The sequence below is a fragment of the Sus scrofa genome, chromosome 6 (assembly GCF_054392235.1).
Source record: "Sus scrofa isolate SSC_HxYL_T2T_F1_AM1 chromosome 6, Sscrofa_HxYL_maternal_Yorkshire_Landrace_v2.0, whole genome shotgun sequence".
Taxonomy (NCBI): Eukaryota; Metazoa; Chordata; class Mammalia; order Artiodactyla; family Suidae; genus Sus; species Sus scrofa.
The window spans coordinates 150,253,870-150,271,190 of NC_139388.1; the positions used below are offsets into that span (position 1 = coordinate 150,253,870).

Genomic DNA, 17,321 nt, shown 5'->3' on the forward strand with positions numbered 1-17,321 from the left:
TTTGCCCGAGTTATTGTTTAGGAACTTGGAGTCGGCTGCATCTAGTTCAAGCTAAGCTGGTTAAGACTAGACAGGACCACAGCCCCTTCAACTGGGCAGACGGAAGTGTCAGATCGGTGACCTTTTGACATCAGAGAGCTGCAAACTCTACCCTCGGAACATGCAGACGCCTGTAGGCTAGTTAGGTCTGTTCAGAACAATGATTGCTGTACCTTTTCCCAATCCCCTCTCCCGCCCCTCCCCATGTTCCTCAAGCCTCAGGCCACCCTGCTTCTTTATTCTTTATCCCATAAACACTCAAGCCCCTTCCCTGAGAGGAGGTGGATTGGAGACTGGGTCTCCCATCTTGGCTGCCTTGAGAATGAACCCTCTCTTTGTGGCAAAACTCAGCGTCTTCGTGTTTTAGCTTGCTGTGCATCAGGCAAAATAACTTGTTTTGGAAACAGATATAGAGAGCTTCCTGGAGAGGTTGGAGATGGAGCTAAATCCTGAAGGAGGAAAAGAAGGAAGCCAGCATGTAGGAAGAGCATTCCAGACAAGGGTACACCATGGGAAAGCCACGTGGGCCAAGGGCGGGTAGCAAGGCAGAGCACTGAGGGATTATAAATACGGAGGCTGGGAGGGACCAGAGAGTAGGATGCAAGCAGCGTAGTGGGAAGACGGTACTGGAGAAGAAGGCAAGAGGCTGTGGATCCTTCTTCCAGCCTCATAATTGAGGACTGTCCCCCAGCCCTTAAACTGTTATGGGACCGATACGCCTCTGTTATTTCATAGGGAAAGGGTAAGAATGACGTCTCCGTAGTAGGATTAGTGCTGAGGAAATGAAAGGAGATAATGTATGAGGTCCTCACTATACTTCAGAACATGCTTCATCCTGTTGAAATTAAGTTACTCCAAGAATCGCTTTGAAATAACTTTTGAATGAAAGGTATATGCTTTTCCAAAACGCACTGCAAATTCAAAACAATGTTGCATTTGATAGCTCCCCAGCTTTCAGAATTTTTCTCCTCATGGAAGACCCATTTCGGGAAGGAGAATCACACATACCTGCTGCTCTTGGTGAGTGATGAAGACGATGAGAGGTAAGTGGTTAGGGTTGGCGGGGGGGGGGCAGCCTCCATAATGGCCTCTGTGTTGCCTGATTGCTTGGAAGCCGTTCATTTGCTGTTGAAGTAACAAGTTCCAATAGAGGACCTATTCTGAATATTTTGTTTGAGAGCCCCAGTTTCTAACTTTGAAATATATCAAAATAATTATCATTTAAGCGTCTTTGTTAGTAAAACATAATCTTCCCTAATGTGTTGTTAAAACTAGTTTTGTGTTCTTGTTACCTTTGAATTTGTATTTACTCTTCATCAATAAAATAAGGGTTGGAATTCCCATTGTGGTGCAGTGGAAACGAATCCGACTAGGAACCATGGGGTTGCGGGTTCGATCCCTGGCCTCACTCAGTGGGTTAAGGATCTGGCATTGCTGTGGCTTTGGCGTAGGCCGGCAGCAACAGCTCCGACTGGACCCCTAGCCTGGGAACTTCCAAATGCCTCGGGTGCAGCCTTAAAAAAGAGAATGAAATAAAATAAAATAAAATAAAAGTAAAATAAGGGTGATATCTCCTTCTTCGAATTGCTTCTGATTCTAGCTGATTTCCTAACTTGCTTTGAAAGGGAAGAAGTAAATGACAATTATGCAAGTAGGAATCTTAGTTTAGTTTTTGGATATGAGAACAGTGATTTTTTAAATCACAGGACTAGGATTTATGTCAGATTATTATTGTAATTTTTTTTCAAAAAGTTAAATTTAAGCTAACAATTATTTTAAGATAATGAAAAAAAACCTCTTACACTTAAGTATTGGAAATAGCAGCCAAAAATGACTTAGGATCAGAGGCAAAATTTATAGAGGTTAATTATTCTTCCAACTTTACTTCTGATGTATGCTGAGATTGCTACTCCTTCATGTTTCCCATGTGTAAAAGAGAGAGATTGTATTTGTAATCCGCAAAGATCCATTGAAAAATGGAATTTTGAATAAGTGCATTAATACACTCTGGGAGTAGAACAATTTGGTTTCAGAATTCTAATGTAAACCTGTTCCAGTTCTTCTGGACACACACATACCTAACCACAGGTATTCATGTATGTTTCAATCTCGTAGAAACCCCTTAAGAAGAAAAGTCTATTACATAAGTTAATTGACCTCTGCATTGGATCATTTGTTTGGTTTTCTTCCCAAATGGCAGTTTAAAAATGCTATGAAAGTATTAAAAATTCATTCATCTTTTTAAGGAGAGCAAATACAATACGTACCAAGAGCGAAAAAGGTACTTATTACCCTTTGATCCACTGTAAACCTCTGGAAGAAAACAACCAGAGACTTCTTATAGCAGGACAAATTAAAGTGGACACAAACTGAAAATGCTTGATAATTAAAGAATGGTTAGCCAACCCAGAATTATAAACTAACAAAATATTATGCAGCCATTTAAAACGATAAGACAAAGATTATGCAAATGCATCACAAAAATTGTTTAAAACAATGCTAAATGCATTTTTGTGTATTTATTGATAACAAAAATGCAAAAATCATGTATTTATATGATATTGAAGAGAAGAATTCAGGAAACAATGTACTAAGTAGCTGGTCTACACTGCATATGACATTCTTTTGAGGAGACAATTTTGGGGGTAGTCTCTGGAATAGTAAAAAATGGTGCTGCAGTCGGTGTTATTATTTAAGTTGGCTTGCTCTTTTTCTCTTTTATTCTTTTTCCTGACGCACAACACAGTGATTCAATATTGCCATACATTCTACATAATCACCATGATAGATTTAGTTGTCATCCTTCCTCTTTCTTAAAAAAAAAAAAATATGGCCCCCAAAGATGACCTAAACCCTGCGCTTGTCCATTTTTCGCCCCTTTTATGTCCCAAAGTAAATGTGTTTTTTATCCCTCCTGATAAATATCATGAAGCTGTTTCTTCAATAATTGAGTCTGTTAATAGACATTTAGTCACTCACTCTTTGGGGCGGCCGTGAGGTTCCTTCCGCCTGAACTCATGACTACTTAGAGAAGACACACTGCCCTTTTTCTTCAGTAAATGAGTCGTTCTGTCTTTAGCAATGTCTGACGTCATCATAACCTAAGGAGGAACACTTTAGTAAAAATACTGGACAAAAGATCTGAAAACATTTTAGTAGAACACAGAGACGCATTCTAAGTAAGGTACACAGATACTTTAAAAAGAAGTTTTTTTTTGAATAGGGAAGTGGGGTTTCCTTAAGAGTGATTTTTAGTATATGTTATTATTCTGGTCCCTATAACTGGAAATAGGATAACACTGATAACTTTTACTTATGCAACAGCATGCTTAATTCACATAAGCAGATGGTAAGCTACAACGAAATATTTGACTGCAGAAGAGGTTAAAGTCACTGAGAAAAGATAGCTATATGTAGCTATTATCCTATTCCAGAAAGCAGTATTTTTATTGACTCTCCCAAATTTAATCTTTATGAAAGTTTGCTAATTAATATTTGTTGTTGTTGCAATTATTTTAAAAATTTAAATAAACTGCTTCTGCAAAGGGTATTTTTTTTCAAGCAACAGTGATTTACTTTGTAAAGAGTAAACAGAACTTAACCTTTAATGAAGGAATTTATTGGAAAACCTACCTCTTTTCACAAATGCTTGTGACTGTAATGGGACTGGACTTTGCAGAACTCAGATTATAACTCTACTGCCCTAGCTGCCTATATACAATGCCTTTAGACATCCCCTTAAATGATTTCATAATCTGTAAATCTGAGAGCCCTAACAGGAAGATGTGCTAGACACTAAGAGAACTGCCTGGCTTTAAAGAGCTGGCAGGTGTGTGGGTAGGGCAGATAAGTACACACCTAAAACGCCAGTGTGATCAGAGTCAGGGCAGACCGAAGCCAAGGGTACTGGGGCACACAAATACAGCAGTGTGTTAGGAAGAGAGGCAGTGATGGGTGTGTGTGTGTGTGTGTGTGTAATTGTGTACCTGGGTATGAGTGTGTACACAAATGTGAGCTTCTCTGTGTGAGCACGTGTCTCTCTGTGGGCATGTGCTTCTGTGTATGAGCATTGACTGTGTCCCCATGAGTGTACGAGGCTGTGTGTATTAGGATCTGTGTACAGGAATGCAAGTGTGTGCCCCTGTGAGCATCTCTTTGTGTGTGCACCTGCGTGTATGAGTGATTATCTGTGTACCTGAGCGTGTGCCTTTGTGTGTCTGTGTATGCACCTTTGTGTGCGATGTCTGTGCACTGAGCCTGTTTCAGTGGGTCATTCAGGTTCCGATCTTAAAGCGACACAGACAGACCTCGGTCTGCTCACCTGTTTCCACGCAGGCCAGAAATGGGACATAGGGGGCCGGAGGGGCTGTGGCTCTGGTGTCGCCAGACTAACTTCAGGGAGACTACTCAGAACTCACGCTGCTCAGGACCCGACCGGCCGGCCAGCTCTGCACTGGGCATCGCCCTAAAGTCCAGACACGTGGACGGTCAGGGAACCAAAGGCCGGGACCTGCTTCCAGTTCCCAAACTTGAGGCTACCTTTTTCTTATTTGTTGGAGTGAGGAGGAATAAGGCACCAGAGAGGGAGGTCGTGACCAAGGCAGGCAGGCCATTTCTCAACATGGGACCCTCTTCCTCAGCCCTAGCGACCTTCAAACTTGTCTTTGGCCTTGGTCTCTCTCTCTCTCTCACTTCTCTGCTCCTGCCAGACGTGCTGCGGAGAGGGCGCACTTACCTAAGGCAGGGCTGGAGCTGCAGGCGCGTCTCTGCCCGGGGACCTCTCAGAACAAGGGCTCTTCCTCTTCTGGGACCGGCGCGGGGCGGCGCTCTCGCCTCCCCGGGTTTCACTCTGCTCGGGACGTCGGTGCACTCCCATTGGACTCCGCGACACGTCTCCAAGGAGACCTTCTCAAACAGAGTCAATGGCCCGCCCTAGGCGCACCAAATCGTTGCATGGTCCTCTGAGCCACCTAAGGACCTCATCTGTCACTGCCCAGAGGGGGCCGCCCTGAGCCCGGCTGTGCCCTGGGATGGCCGGAAGCCGAAGGGGAAATGGATTCATCCTATAGCCAGGGGGACATCTGAGACTCAAGATGCAGCCCTGAGAGGCTTCATCAGTTCCTGTTGCTGCAGATGTCGGGGGCAAGAGTGCGAAATGCTGCCAGTGCCGAGGACAGGAAACCCGAGGCACAGAAAGAAAGTCAAGCAACCCTTTTCCTTCCCCTTTCCCTGACGCTGCTGCTTTTCCATCCCATCCCGTCCCGCCCCTCCTTCCCGCCCTTGGGTGGCACAGATAGCTGATAAGAGGGATAATCTACTGAGAGCTCATATTTACCAGATTCTGGCAAACAGTGTTAGTCTTATCTGGTCGTCCCAACACCACTTTCAAGAAAGAGCTGTTCTTCCTTTACCATTTAGAGAATAGAGATTCTAACATGTTGAATAATATGCCCAGGGCCCCTGTGGTCTCAGAGGCTTATCTCTTGTGCATTAAAAACTTTGACTTTCCTTGACACTTGCCTTGAAACCACTCTTCCTAGTCCTTAAAATTTAAGAGGATTTGGAATGGCAGCTCTTTGGAGTTGGGAACTTGACATAACTAAAAAGTCCTACCCCCCTTAATAACTCTCCCTTTTCTAACCTCAGCCCCTCCCCCAACTTAAAGCAAACAGAAAGGAACCCTGAAGGGACCCTCACATAGGGGACAATCACCGGAGGTAAAAATAAGATGGTGCCTCTAAGCACCTAGCCTGGCTCAGGTCCGCTGATGGATGCTCAGTGCGGTTAGAATTGGCTGTCAAAAGCAATACATCAGGACAACAGGAGAGCATAGGGGTTACGATAGTGCTGGGGAGAGAACATTAACATTTTTCTGGCTTATCTTATCTCCTGTTTTTAGAAAAAAAAAAAGAACAGGAAAGGATTGTTGATTACTAGGTACTAGGTAGGAACTGCTAGGTGACTGATAAATATTATCTCATTTGATCTATTCGCTGGCCCTGTGATTAAGGGATATGAACTCCATTTTTTTTATGCTAAGGAAATGATGAATCATTGAGTAACTTGCTCAAGACTATAGTTAAATTATAGAGATGAGATTTATCCAACTCTAAAGTGCTTGCACTGTGCCAGACTTTTTGCCCGCCGTGCTCACCTTAGATATGTAATGAAAATTTTCCAGAAATGTGGTAGAATTTTAAGAGGCTGGTAATAAAAGAGGTTCACAACTCGGTTCATTTTTATGTTTTTCATTTATTTTCCAGGAAAAAAAAATCACATTTAAATAACAACTTAGATATTTCATCTTGTTCTCACATATAATTAAACTTTGTCCAGAAATGGGAACCCTAGTTGCAGTAATGTGCCACGGTAAATAATTGCATATTCAGGATTTTGTGAAATGGGTGATTGGGAAAATTATGAAGGAAAAAAACATTTGTAAAAAAATCATTATTTACCAAAAAAAGATATATACACCTTTTCTAACCTATAAGGCAAGTAACATTAAAATGTTCTCATGATTTTCTTTACTGAATCAATATTACACATTCATCTCACCATTGCTCAACAGAGAGCTTTGGGCAGTTCTGTGAAGGAACAGGCCCTTGCTTCTTTTGCTGGTTTTTTCTTGAGCACAGCACAGAAGCAGTAAAGATTTCATCACAGACAAAGCAATAATGGCTATGAGAATAAAGGATTCTCTGTTGAATTACACATGTAGGAAAAAGAGCCAGCCATCAACATTTTAACTAATTTTTAAAAGTGTACTCGAGTATTTTCGTCCACAATTCTTTTTATAAATATTTAATGCTCAATATATTTTGTGAAAATATGTACTCCACCCCAGGTCAAAAAGACATTGTTTCTTTTTTGCTACAAAGATCATGGACAACTCTAAATAAAAGGTGCTACCAACTCAAAGTATACATTAATAGCATTTTCCTAAAGAAAGACAATTGGCTGAATTTTATTACCTTTAGAAACACAGCAAAATTTCTCTGAACTTCTTTTCCTAGTTTCTCTCCTTGTTAAAGTGCAAAAAAACCCCAAAAAACAAAAAAACAAAAACTGAAACCCACAATGCCTTACACTGCCACTTAGGAGGGATGAAGATTAAATTTTGATCGTCTCTTTCATACAGATCTTTCCCTATACAAAGTGAAAAAAAATTTTTTTTGAATATTGAAACCCAACGCTATTCTTACAGTTTAAAAAGCCAATTCTATAAATGACTGCTTGGCCTGTCATAAGCCCTGCTCATAGATTAACATATCATCATACCAACACTTGACTTTTTAAAGAACACTTAATTATTCGGTGGCAATGTTTCCACAGAGAAAGAGATCAAACGGGAGTCAGTCCCTCTCATGCATATCCATTTAACAAAGCAAGAACTAAATACTGACCTGAAAAATCACAGCTATCAAATTGATCATCCTAGCATCTCATAAGGAAAAGAAACAACTTTGGACTTTGGGAAGATAATCCTAGTGGTAGTCGTTAGGTGTGTTATTTACAATATCTTAGGAGTTCTCATTGTGGCTCAGCGGGTTATGAGCCCAACTAGTATCCATGAGGAGGTGGGTTCAATCTCTGGCCTCACTCATTGGGTTAAGGATCCAGTGTTGGAGTGAGCTGTGGTGTGGGTCTCAGACGTGGCTCAGCTCCTGCATTTCCACGGTGTAGGCTGGCAGCTGCAGTTTTGATTCAACCCCTAGTCTGGGAACTTCCATATGCTACAAGTGTGGCCCTAAAAAGAAAAAAATTTTTTTAGGGTAACGATGTGTGAATAACATTAAAAATTTGTTTTGCCAAAAAAGAAAAGAAAATGCCAATGGAATAATACTGAATAAGTGACATGGAGTTAATGTTTGCAGGCTGTACTCATTCAATGGAATAATCTAAAATGATAAATGGCTTGTTATCCATCAACTGATTCACAAACTATGAATGAACTAAAAATTGAACTATATTTAGGGAAATGTACAGTGATTCAGCTTTATTCTTTTCTATCTGATAACAGACAGTTTACCCAGGAATATTTATTTATTTATTTATTTATGTTTTTCTTTTTAGGGCCCCACCCATGGCACATGGAAATTCTCAGGCTAGGGGTCGAATTGGAGCTACAGCTGCCGACCTACACCACAGCCATAAGCAACAGGGGATCTGTGCCGTGTCTGCAACCTGCACCACAGCTCACGGCAATGCCAGATCCTTAACCCATCGAGTAGGGCCAGGGATTGAACCTGTGTCCTCATGGATACTAGTTGGGTTTGTTACCACTAAGCCACAACAGGAACTCCTACCCAGGAATTTTTACAAAAACTTTGCTGATTTATTTGTTTTTTATAAAAAGATTGATTTGCAAAATAAAGCAAAGCAAAAAAGAACTATCTGATGCTCATTAATAGAGTAAAACCTTCAAAATCTAATCCAAACAGTGCGTTTCTCTCAGATTTAACTGAATTTTAAAGTGTACTTTCTAACAAGATTATGTAAAAAAAGTGTCAGCATCAGTCTATCATGATTCAATTTCTTAAAATGTTCAAAGTATTATAAAGATTGTTCACTAGTATTAATTCCATTCTGCAAAGAATTTCGACCATCTGCCACAGATAGCAGCCTGATGTGCTGGTCATAGGTGCAGATCTTAAAAATAAATATTAAAATATTAAAACAATGTCATTGTTTTGTTTTGAATATTTTAGGTGATTAAGTTAAATTCATTAAGATATACTAATGACATTTAAAGTAGATACTAGTTTATTTAAAGTGGCAGATATTCCTCTTAGAGTTCAAACAAAAACCCAGAAGCATCTTTCCAAAGCATTCCTGGTTATATTGTCTGAAGTCGCTGAAAGCTATGTAAACTGTGTTAAAAGAAAACTTTTCTTAAGTTTCTTCGAGGTGTGTTTAGAAAAAAAATGTTTTCCTGATCCAAAAGCTTCTTCAGTTTCATTAAAATGCTAACATTTATTGTCAATGCCCAAGAAGTGGGGAGCATGGGTAGGATCATTTGGTCTCAGATCGCAGTGAATATTTCCCAGAACCAGTGGTCCTGAACATGACTTGGAAAAGACTGGAATACAGGTGAATGCAGTAGAAGTATCCTTTACTTATTTTCATTCACCAATTAAGGGACACATAAACATATATTTGCTTTTCATTGGAACATCTTTTGTTTTGTGTTTTTTTTTTTGGCCACACTCAAAGCAGGTGGAACTTCCTGGGTCAGGGATCAAACCCGAGCCTCAGTTACAACTTCAGCAACACCAGATCCTTAACCTGCTGTGCCACAGAGAACTTCCAAAACATCTTTTCTTATAAGGTTAAAGATGTATTTAAAACAGGCAACGTGCTACCCTAGGGATAGAAGGAGACAATTAGCAATAAATCAAAGGAAAAATGGAATTTGGAGAAGAACTGATCACACCCATGGTGAATGTGAACAAGGATGTGACTTTCTCTCCTAGAAATACTCATTTTGGGTAGAAATCAGATATTAAACCTGAGGGATAATCGAGAGGTCTGGCGCTGGTCAACTCAATAGACTCTCAAATTTGACATTCTTTCAAGGACATTTGGATTCAGTTAGGTATTACAAATGCAGCTCTGGCCTAAAGAAGATGCCAGAACATCAAAGCAAGAGAAATGCTAGTGGGTTTGTTGTTTGTTTTTAATATTTGGAGACTTAAACATTGCACTCCTATCTCATGTTCCCTCTGTACATTCTATGGACAAAAGGTGATGCGATGGCAGCCATATTTGATTCATGAATGAGCAAATGGTATTTAAATACTGCTTGCCAAAGAAAAAATGGAAGGATCAGGAAAATACAATAAAAACCAGAGAGAAGTTCACGCAGTAAAGGGGGTGGGGTGGGTCATCAGAAAAGCCTCTTTAACTAGTATAAGGACTGATTTGTTCAATCATATCAACAATTTAATTTGACTCATTTTAAGGAAACATGCTGACAGATTAACTTTTACAGCAATGTTAAGAGATCACCTCCATTTTGATATCATAAAAATTATGCTTCCATTTAAAAAAAACCTGCTTGATCAGAAAACCATGTAGCAAAACGAATACATTTAGATTGAATGGTATATGCTTCAATGCATAATCTTTTGGGAAAAAGAAAGTTTAAGCAAATGAACAAGTGAACAAACCAGAAATATATCTCTGTAATAGATATCTGCACATTTCACTCTGTCATTCAACTTTAACTGACAGACTGTTTTTTTGAGAAAAAAATGCACAGATGAAAACGATTGGTGCAACCCTTTTGAAATGATACTAGTCCAGGCTTCTGAAGCGTTCAGTTCAAAAGCCTGCAAAATAAACAGTCTAAACCCACAAGGTAGATGTCTGTGTTCCTTGCAAGGAAGGAGCCATTTTTTAGGACGTTGTATTTGGAAGGAATGACAGCTTACAACTGCCTTACTTCTTTTAATCTTTTAAGACATTGATGAAAAGGACAGAACTGTGAAAATGAGAGAATGCATTTCAGTCCACTTTGAGACTGAAATAGCATAGCAGAACTCTAAGGAAAAGAGGGAATTTCCTAGAGAAATCACCCCCTAATGAGTCCCCCCTCTTTAAGATTAGAGGAAGCTAAAGAGACTGAATGAAAAAATAAGCTTACTAGAAAAATGGTATTCAAGGGATAATTTAATGTCAAAAATCTGATAAAATGTCAGACCTAGAAAGTATTTGAGAGATCTACTAGGGCAGTGAGTCTCAAATTTCGGGTGCTTGTTAAAATACATATTCCTAAACCCCATCCCTACAGATTTATTCATTCAGTATGAATTTATTGATGTCTAACTCTCTTCTAGGCTCTGGGAATGTAGTGGTGACTAAACCAAATTCATTGCCTGTGTTAAATAAATGATACTACAAGTAGTCCACAAATCATGCTCTGAGAAACATACCCTTTTCCAACAATTTTGCTTTTGGAACTATCCTTCTTTTGATATTAATTTTTCATAGCACCTTTTAACTGGATGTTCAATGGAATATGTGTAATAAAATGAAACAGAAGAGTTCATTCCGCAGAATGAACATATAAAACAGGTCAAGGGCTTCCACTGCCATCAAGACAATGGGGTTACTTCTAGCTGCCCTATACTTTGAGCAAATTAATTAATCCATCTAAGCCTCAATGTCACCATTTGTAAAACAGGAATTAAAAAGAATATCTACAATTTGGGGGTTGATATAAAGATTAAATGAGTTAATAGCTACAGCGACTGGCCCACGGTAAGCACTCAAGTGAATATCAATTCTTATTGTATATCAACTACTGATTGTACAAGCTTCTTTGTAAAGCCTCCGAGGTTGGATCTTTCTGAGTCGGGTAGAATGATGGAAACTTCTGAGGTGGGAGAAGCTTTATAGATCACTGATGTGTTATTATGCTTGCGTTTGGAGTGGATAGGCAATGGGATCATGCTGTATGGCACAGGGAACTATATCCAATCAATCGTCATGGATCAGAGTGGAGCATAATGTGAGAAAAAGGATGTTTATAAATGGGTCACTTTGCTGTACAGCAGAAATTGGCAGAACACTGTAAATCAACTACAATAAAAAATGTAAATGGAAGTACCAGTTAAATAAAATATTATCTTGAGTTTTTTGTACAATAGAAAAAATAATGTACAACCTAAAAAAATAATAATAAAGATGAGAACCTGAAAAGGGCTATGATTTGTCCCAGGTCACAGAGCAGGAATCAGTGGTAGAGCTAATGCAGTTACTACGATTCTTTGCAAATGGAAACATAAGGAATTATGGCCTCAAACACTTTGTAGATTGAGATTGAGTAAAAATACATAAAACAAAAATAAAACAATTGTAGTTTGACTTTCTAGGGGGAGGGTTCCTCTCAATTCCCTCAAAACTATTTGAAATGTGGACATTCTTTCTTTACAGGTGAAATGTATTCCCACATACCATACAGTAAATTTTCATTTTGGCTATAGGTGTAAGGAAGAATGGAGCTTTAAAAATAATAACAAATTTCATTCTTTGGAATTGAATGTTCCAATTATGATAAAATTCAGACTAATTCATAACAAGTAATTTATTTTTAAAAAACACAAAAATGAATTTATTTGAAAAAACATTTTCCATGTTGCCAAAATAAAGCAGTATCATTCATACTTTCCATCTTGTTAGAGTAGAATCTTTTAAAATCAGAAGTCTAGGGAAATGGTGTTCTGATTAATGGGAATCCTTTGTTTATATTTTAACCCTGGTATTGAAAATCTTAATATCTACTAGTCAATTTTGTTTTGTTTTAGGAATTCAAAATGAATCTGTCTTAATGTTTCTTTTAGAATTGTATTGTCTAGGATCATTTTTCCTAACACGAATTCTTATCATACAGTACTGTGGATATAGGAGTAACAGGATATTATAAACTACAAGATTAAAAAAAACCCCACTAAAACCTAAATACCTGATGTGAGTTTATTGTGTTATTATTTGACCTATTTTCTGAAAGAAGACAGGGTATATAATATCTACTGAGATTTTTCTGGTTATTCAATAATAATAATTATTATAAAAATTAATAACTTCGAAATCACCAACTTCCATTCTGTTTCATAAAGACCAATTATGGAATCAGAGGATATCTTCATAGTTTCAAATTTAGTTCCTAGAAACATTTGAATAATGTTAGAGATCATTGCAATTTATCGTTTGAATTATATTTTATAATATCAACAAAATTATTCTTTGGAAAGAAAAACACTGTATTTAATTACTAATTTGCCCTAGAACTATTTAAAATAAAATAAAATTATAATAAGCAAGACATGAGCACCAGTAATATTTACACGTTTTTATTTTTATTTATTTTTTTGTCTTTTTGCCTTTTCTAGGGCCGCTCCTGCAGCATATGTAGGTTCCCAGGCTAGGGGTCTAATCAGACCTGCAGCGTCTGCGACCTACACCACAGCTCTTGGCAACACCGGATCCTTAACCCACTGAGCAAGGCCAGGGATGGAACCTGCAACCTCATGGTTCCTAGTCAGATTCGTTAACCACTGAGCCACGATGGGAACTCCCAATATTTACACACTTTTAATATGTGATTTGTGTTAATATTTAATATGGTTTTTTATGAACCCATTTCTTAAAAACATGTTTTTATATTCATATGCTGGATAATTCTCAATTTTCTGCTTCTTACTCTCCATCTCTTCATTGGATTCAGTGTTTGAACTATTCCCGTGCTTCATGGGATTTAAAAGTTTGCATTTTCTACTTTGGTTTCAAAATCAAATTGATCTTTACTTAAAATGAGTCTATTAGTTATTTGCTCAAAAAACTTCAATACCAGACTGTTTGGGGAGCCAATCGAGAATTCGTTTGAAGAGTAAGAATTCTTCTAAGGTAAAACCGGGCATTTGAACATTCTCTTGATAGCAAGCACTGATTGAGAAGTACAAATATTAATTTTAAAAGTTCCACTATGAACAATTGCCAGTCACGATCTCATTTTAAAAGTAAGACTTAGAAAATTTAATTTGATTCTAAAATTTAAAGGGGCTAAATTTTCTTTGTCGAATATGAGTGAATGTAAAATAAAATTTAGTAACTAGTGATAAATATAATAATAAATAATTACAGTTATTTAATAGTATAATCTAGACTAAGAATTAGTTTTTCTGTTTAGGTTCGATGATTAAAAGATGAATCACATGTTCAGATTGGAATGGAAGAAGGTTTTACAACTGGGACCCCTGAAGAAATGCTTCATCATTCTGAATTTTCATATTATGAGGCCAGACTGAGTAATTACCGTTTTTATTATACCTTGCAACAATGAAATCATAACATACATTTTTAATAACTCTCTTTTTGACTCCCCAAGAATGGCAAAGATTTATAGTTACATACAATGAATCTCATCCAAAAGGAAATTTATTGCACAATAATATGGTTAGAATTTCATTTATAAAGCTTGTTTTTTTTTTCGTTCTCAAATGATATAAATAATGACAATTAAAATTCTCCATCTGGATTTAAATAGGGGACTAAAAATCATTTTTTCTGGGATTTTTAGACTCAATGTTTTGATTCCTTTGGGTAACGAGAAAGATACTTAGTACCATTCTCCAGGCTGGATGGGACAGCCTCTGTTTAGAGTTGTAGTGCAGAAGTTGTTAACCGGCTCAACTATGGAAATTCTTGAAATTTTAAAATCACAGTTTTGGTTTTGGTCTGATCATTCAGTAATCTCCCACCTTGGCTAGACTGTGGAGAGATGGGGAAGTAGTTAAGACTTCAATGTCTTCTTTCCTCTTGTTTATAATTTCATATACTTAAACTTTAAATATGAATTGCTTTCCCTTTTTACACAAGTTATAAAAATAAGAGGCCTTGTTTACACAGTTTGCATTTTTATGAAATTTGCGGTTTGAAAAAAAAGCTTTTTAAAAAGTGGTAATTAATGCTTTTCTTTGAATATGCTGCAACCTTAGCATTTTTTTTTTTTTGTCTGAAATAGTTTCTGAATTTAACCCACTAAACATGTGAAGATAGAATTTGTATTTAGCACTAGAGTAAAACATACTAAGGACTGAAGAAAAGGACTTTTTTTTTTTCCTGGTTCCACTTAATTCTCTTTGTGCGTGGCACCCCCGTTATGACAGCGATCAATATTATATTTAAATTTTATATATTGACAAAATGCAATCTACCTCTGTAAGCATTGTGCCATTCAACAGGACTACTATTAAATTTACATACCACAGTTTAAATTACATCCATTTCAGGAATGGTAAAATGCTAAAACTCAAAGTATCTAACTGCCTTACTGGAATGAGTACAATTTACAAATACAATAATTACATTTTAAAACCATTAACAATATTACACCTAGAAGTAAATACTGTAGGACTGGTCGTCAAGGTATTGTGTGAGGGAAATCTGTGCTGAAAGTCAATGACATTTCTAGCAGATATATCCCAAGTGCAGATTTTGGTTTGTTTTCACCAAACCAAAATTAAAACCTGTTTCTCATACAACAGTTCTCCATTATCGGAATCCTCCAAATCCTTGCATAAGATTTATTAGTTATCTGCCAAGTATTTTCCTGCAAGAAAAAAATAGCATATCCGTAAGTTACCTGTTAGGTCCATAATGTGGTCATGATATAGGTAACGTTTTATTTTTTCTGCCTACTTCTAGAAGCCAAATACGACATGCTTGAGCGATATAATACTAACAGAAAATACATACAGTTTTTTAAGTTTTCAGTTTTCCAGACCAGCTAGCTGCCTTTTCACATTTCCATATATGAACTCTTTGCAGATATTTGGGTTTGGCCCAGAATAGGTTGGAAGATTTGTTCCTGGATGTGAGAATCCAACTCGTTATAGGAAGAGTAACCATACAATTACTTTCCAACCTGGGTCATTTTTGATAGTGCAAGGGGTGTAATTAATAATTACATCAGTAATTCAGGCATAAAACCCAGGACATTTCCCAAGAAATCATTGACAAATATAATCACTTTAATGTTGGGGAATCTCCCACAATGAACTCCGGAGTGTCCCAAAAACCTATCTCATGACCACACTCAGCTCAAGGGCAACCAGTTCTGATCTCTGGCCTCGATTTTTTAAGGTTGCTATTAAAGTGAAAGATGGAACCTCTCAAATCTCAGCTAAGGCTGACAAGTCTAAAATCTATGAAGACTTGCTGAAGAAAAACACTTTTCAGGCAGGAGATATTAAAACAAAAAGAGCATTTATCTTGTTTACTAATATAACAAAAGTAGGATTTACTCCATTAACTTCCATGTCAACGTCTATAAAATGGGATTGACTGGTTTGTCTCATAGAAGAAATAGCTATAGTCATGATAAATAGACAAGGCCTTCCTAATTTCTCATTTCCATATCACTGTCCTATTATTCCATTTAGCAATTGGTTTGCTTTTTGATTGTGATAAGAAATGGGAGTTGGGAATGAGGAAGAGGAGGAGAAAGATCAGAAAATCACAACAGATTCCCTCTTAAGGATGAGCTGTTAGTGCAGCATTATTTTTTGCAAATGAAACTTACAAGAGACCCCCTTACCTGCAGCAAATCTTTTCTTGATGAGTGAAAATCTATACCCTGCTCCAACAAGTTCAATGTCACAGCCAGAAAGGGTGCTTCCTTCACTTGTAAACTGCACAACCAATGGGGAAGGTTTGCTTGGGCCTTCAGATAACTGAAATCTTGCCAATAAAGAACCCACCCCTACAAAAAAAGTATTGTTACGAGATAACCATCAACACAACATTCAGGATATAATTTTGGAAATTATATTCAAAGTTAATGGGCAAAGTCAAACTTACTAGAAAATAGTATGTGTTTGAGTGACAAAATGGTAAAGAATAACAATTTATCATTAAATATTACTCATGACTGGAGTTCCCGCTGTGGCTCAGCGGGTTAAGAACCCAACAGAGTGTCCATGAGGATGCAGGTGCGACCCCTGACCTTGCTCAGCGGGTAAGGATCCTGTATGCCACAAGGTGCGGTGTAGGTTGCTGATGCAGCTCGGATCCAGTGTTGCCGTGGCTGTGGTATAGACTGAAGCAGCAGCTCTGAATTGACCCCTAGCCCGGGTACTTCCATATGCTGCAGGTGTGGCCATAAGAAGAAAAAAAATACTACTCATGACTTTTTTTTGCACACTGATTAAAATGTAATGCAGCCAAACAGTACTTCAAAATTTGGGAGAATGCTGCCCGGAAGGCAATATTTTCCAGGTTATGATTAATAGCAGATGAAAGTGAAAAATATTTAAACCATCAGGGAGTGTGAGGTCTGATACAGAATGGAAACATGCCTCATTAAGAGCTCTTTGGTGCTTAAGGTATGGTTCTGTTTGATGTGGGTTCTTGGGCAGAAAAGAGGAAGCAGTGAAGAACTATTTGCTGTTATTGGTTAAAATAAGTATATACCTTAATGAACTGAAATATTTTACTTGCTTTTAGTGCTAGGTATATGTTGGTTAATAGTTTTCTAATATCTGAAGGTTATTTCAGCTTTATATATTAAATAAAACAAGCCTGTGATTACATTACCTCCATTTTCTGACTTCTGAGAAATATCGGGAATCTTCCACAATATTCTTTGTTGTTCAGCATTCCTAAAAATAAAAGTGGTAAAAGACTTTTGCGTATGCAAGAGTTTTTGTTTGGTGGCTGTTGTATTTTTCCAGAATGTTAATCAAAATTATCTTAAAGATTTAAGCTACAATTTAAGC

At 37.6% G+C, this 17,321-nt stretch overlaps 2 protein-coding genes across 51 annotated transcripts in view; both read right to left on the minus strand.

Annotated features, from left to right (window-relative positions):
* Nucleotides 1-4,820, minus strand: part of DYNLT5 (dynein light chain Tctex-type family member 5) — a 28,451-nt gene extending 23,631 nt beyond the window's left edge. The window contains exons 1-2 of the mRNA NM_001243355.1: nt 4,775-4,820; nt 3,019-3,140 (exon numbers count right to left, since the gene is read on the minus strand). Coding sequence (NP_001230284.1) covers nt 3,019-3,137 — 119 coding nt within the window. The 5' untranslated portion in view covers nt 3,138-3,140; nt 4,775-4,820. The remainder of the gene's footprint in view (nt 1-3,018; nt 3,141-4,774) is intronic.
* Nucleotides 4,821-13,847: 9,027 nt separating this feature from the next.
* Nucleotides 13,848-17,321, minus strand: part of SGIP1 (SH3GL interacting endocytic adaptor 1) — a 228,031-nt gene continuing 224,557 nt past the window's right edge. For all 50 annotated transcript variants that reach the window (XM_084964790.1, XM_084964789.1, XM_084964776.1 and 47 more), the window contains 3 exons: nt 17,140-17,204; nt 16,142-16,306; nt 13,848-15,154 (listed from right to left, as the gene is read on the minus strand). In XM_084964790.1, the coding sequence (XP_084820916.1) occupies nt 15,132-15,154; nt 16,142-16,306; nt 17,140-17,204 (253 nt within the window). In that variant the 3' untranslated portion in view covers nt 13,848-15,131. The remainder of the gene's footprint in view (nt 15,155-16,141; nt 16,307-17,139; nt 17,205-17,321) is intronic.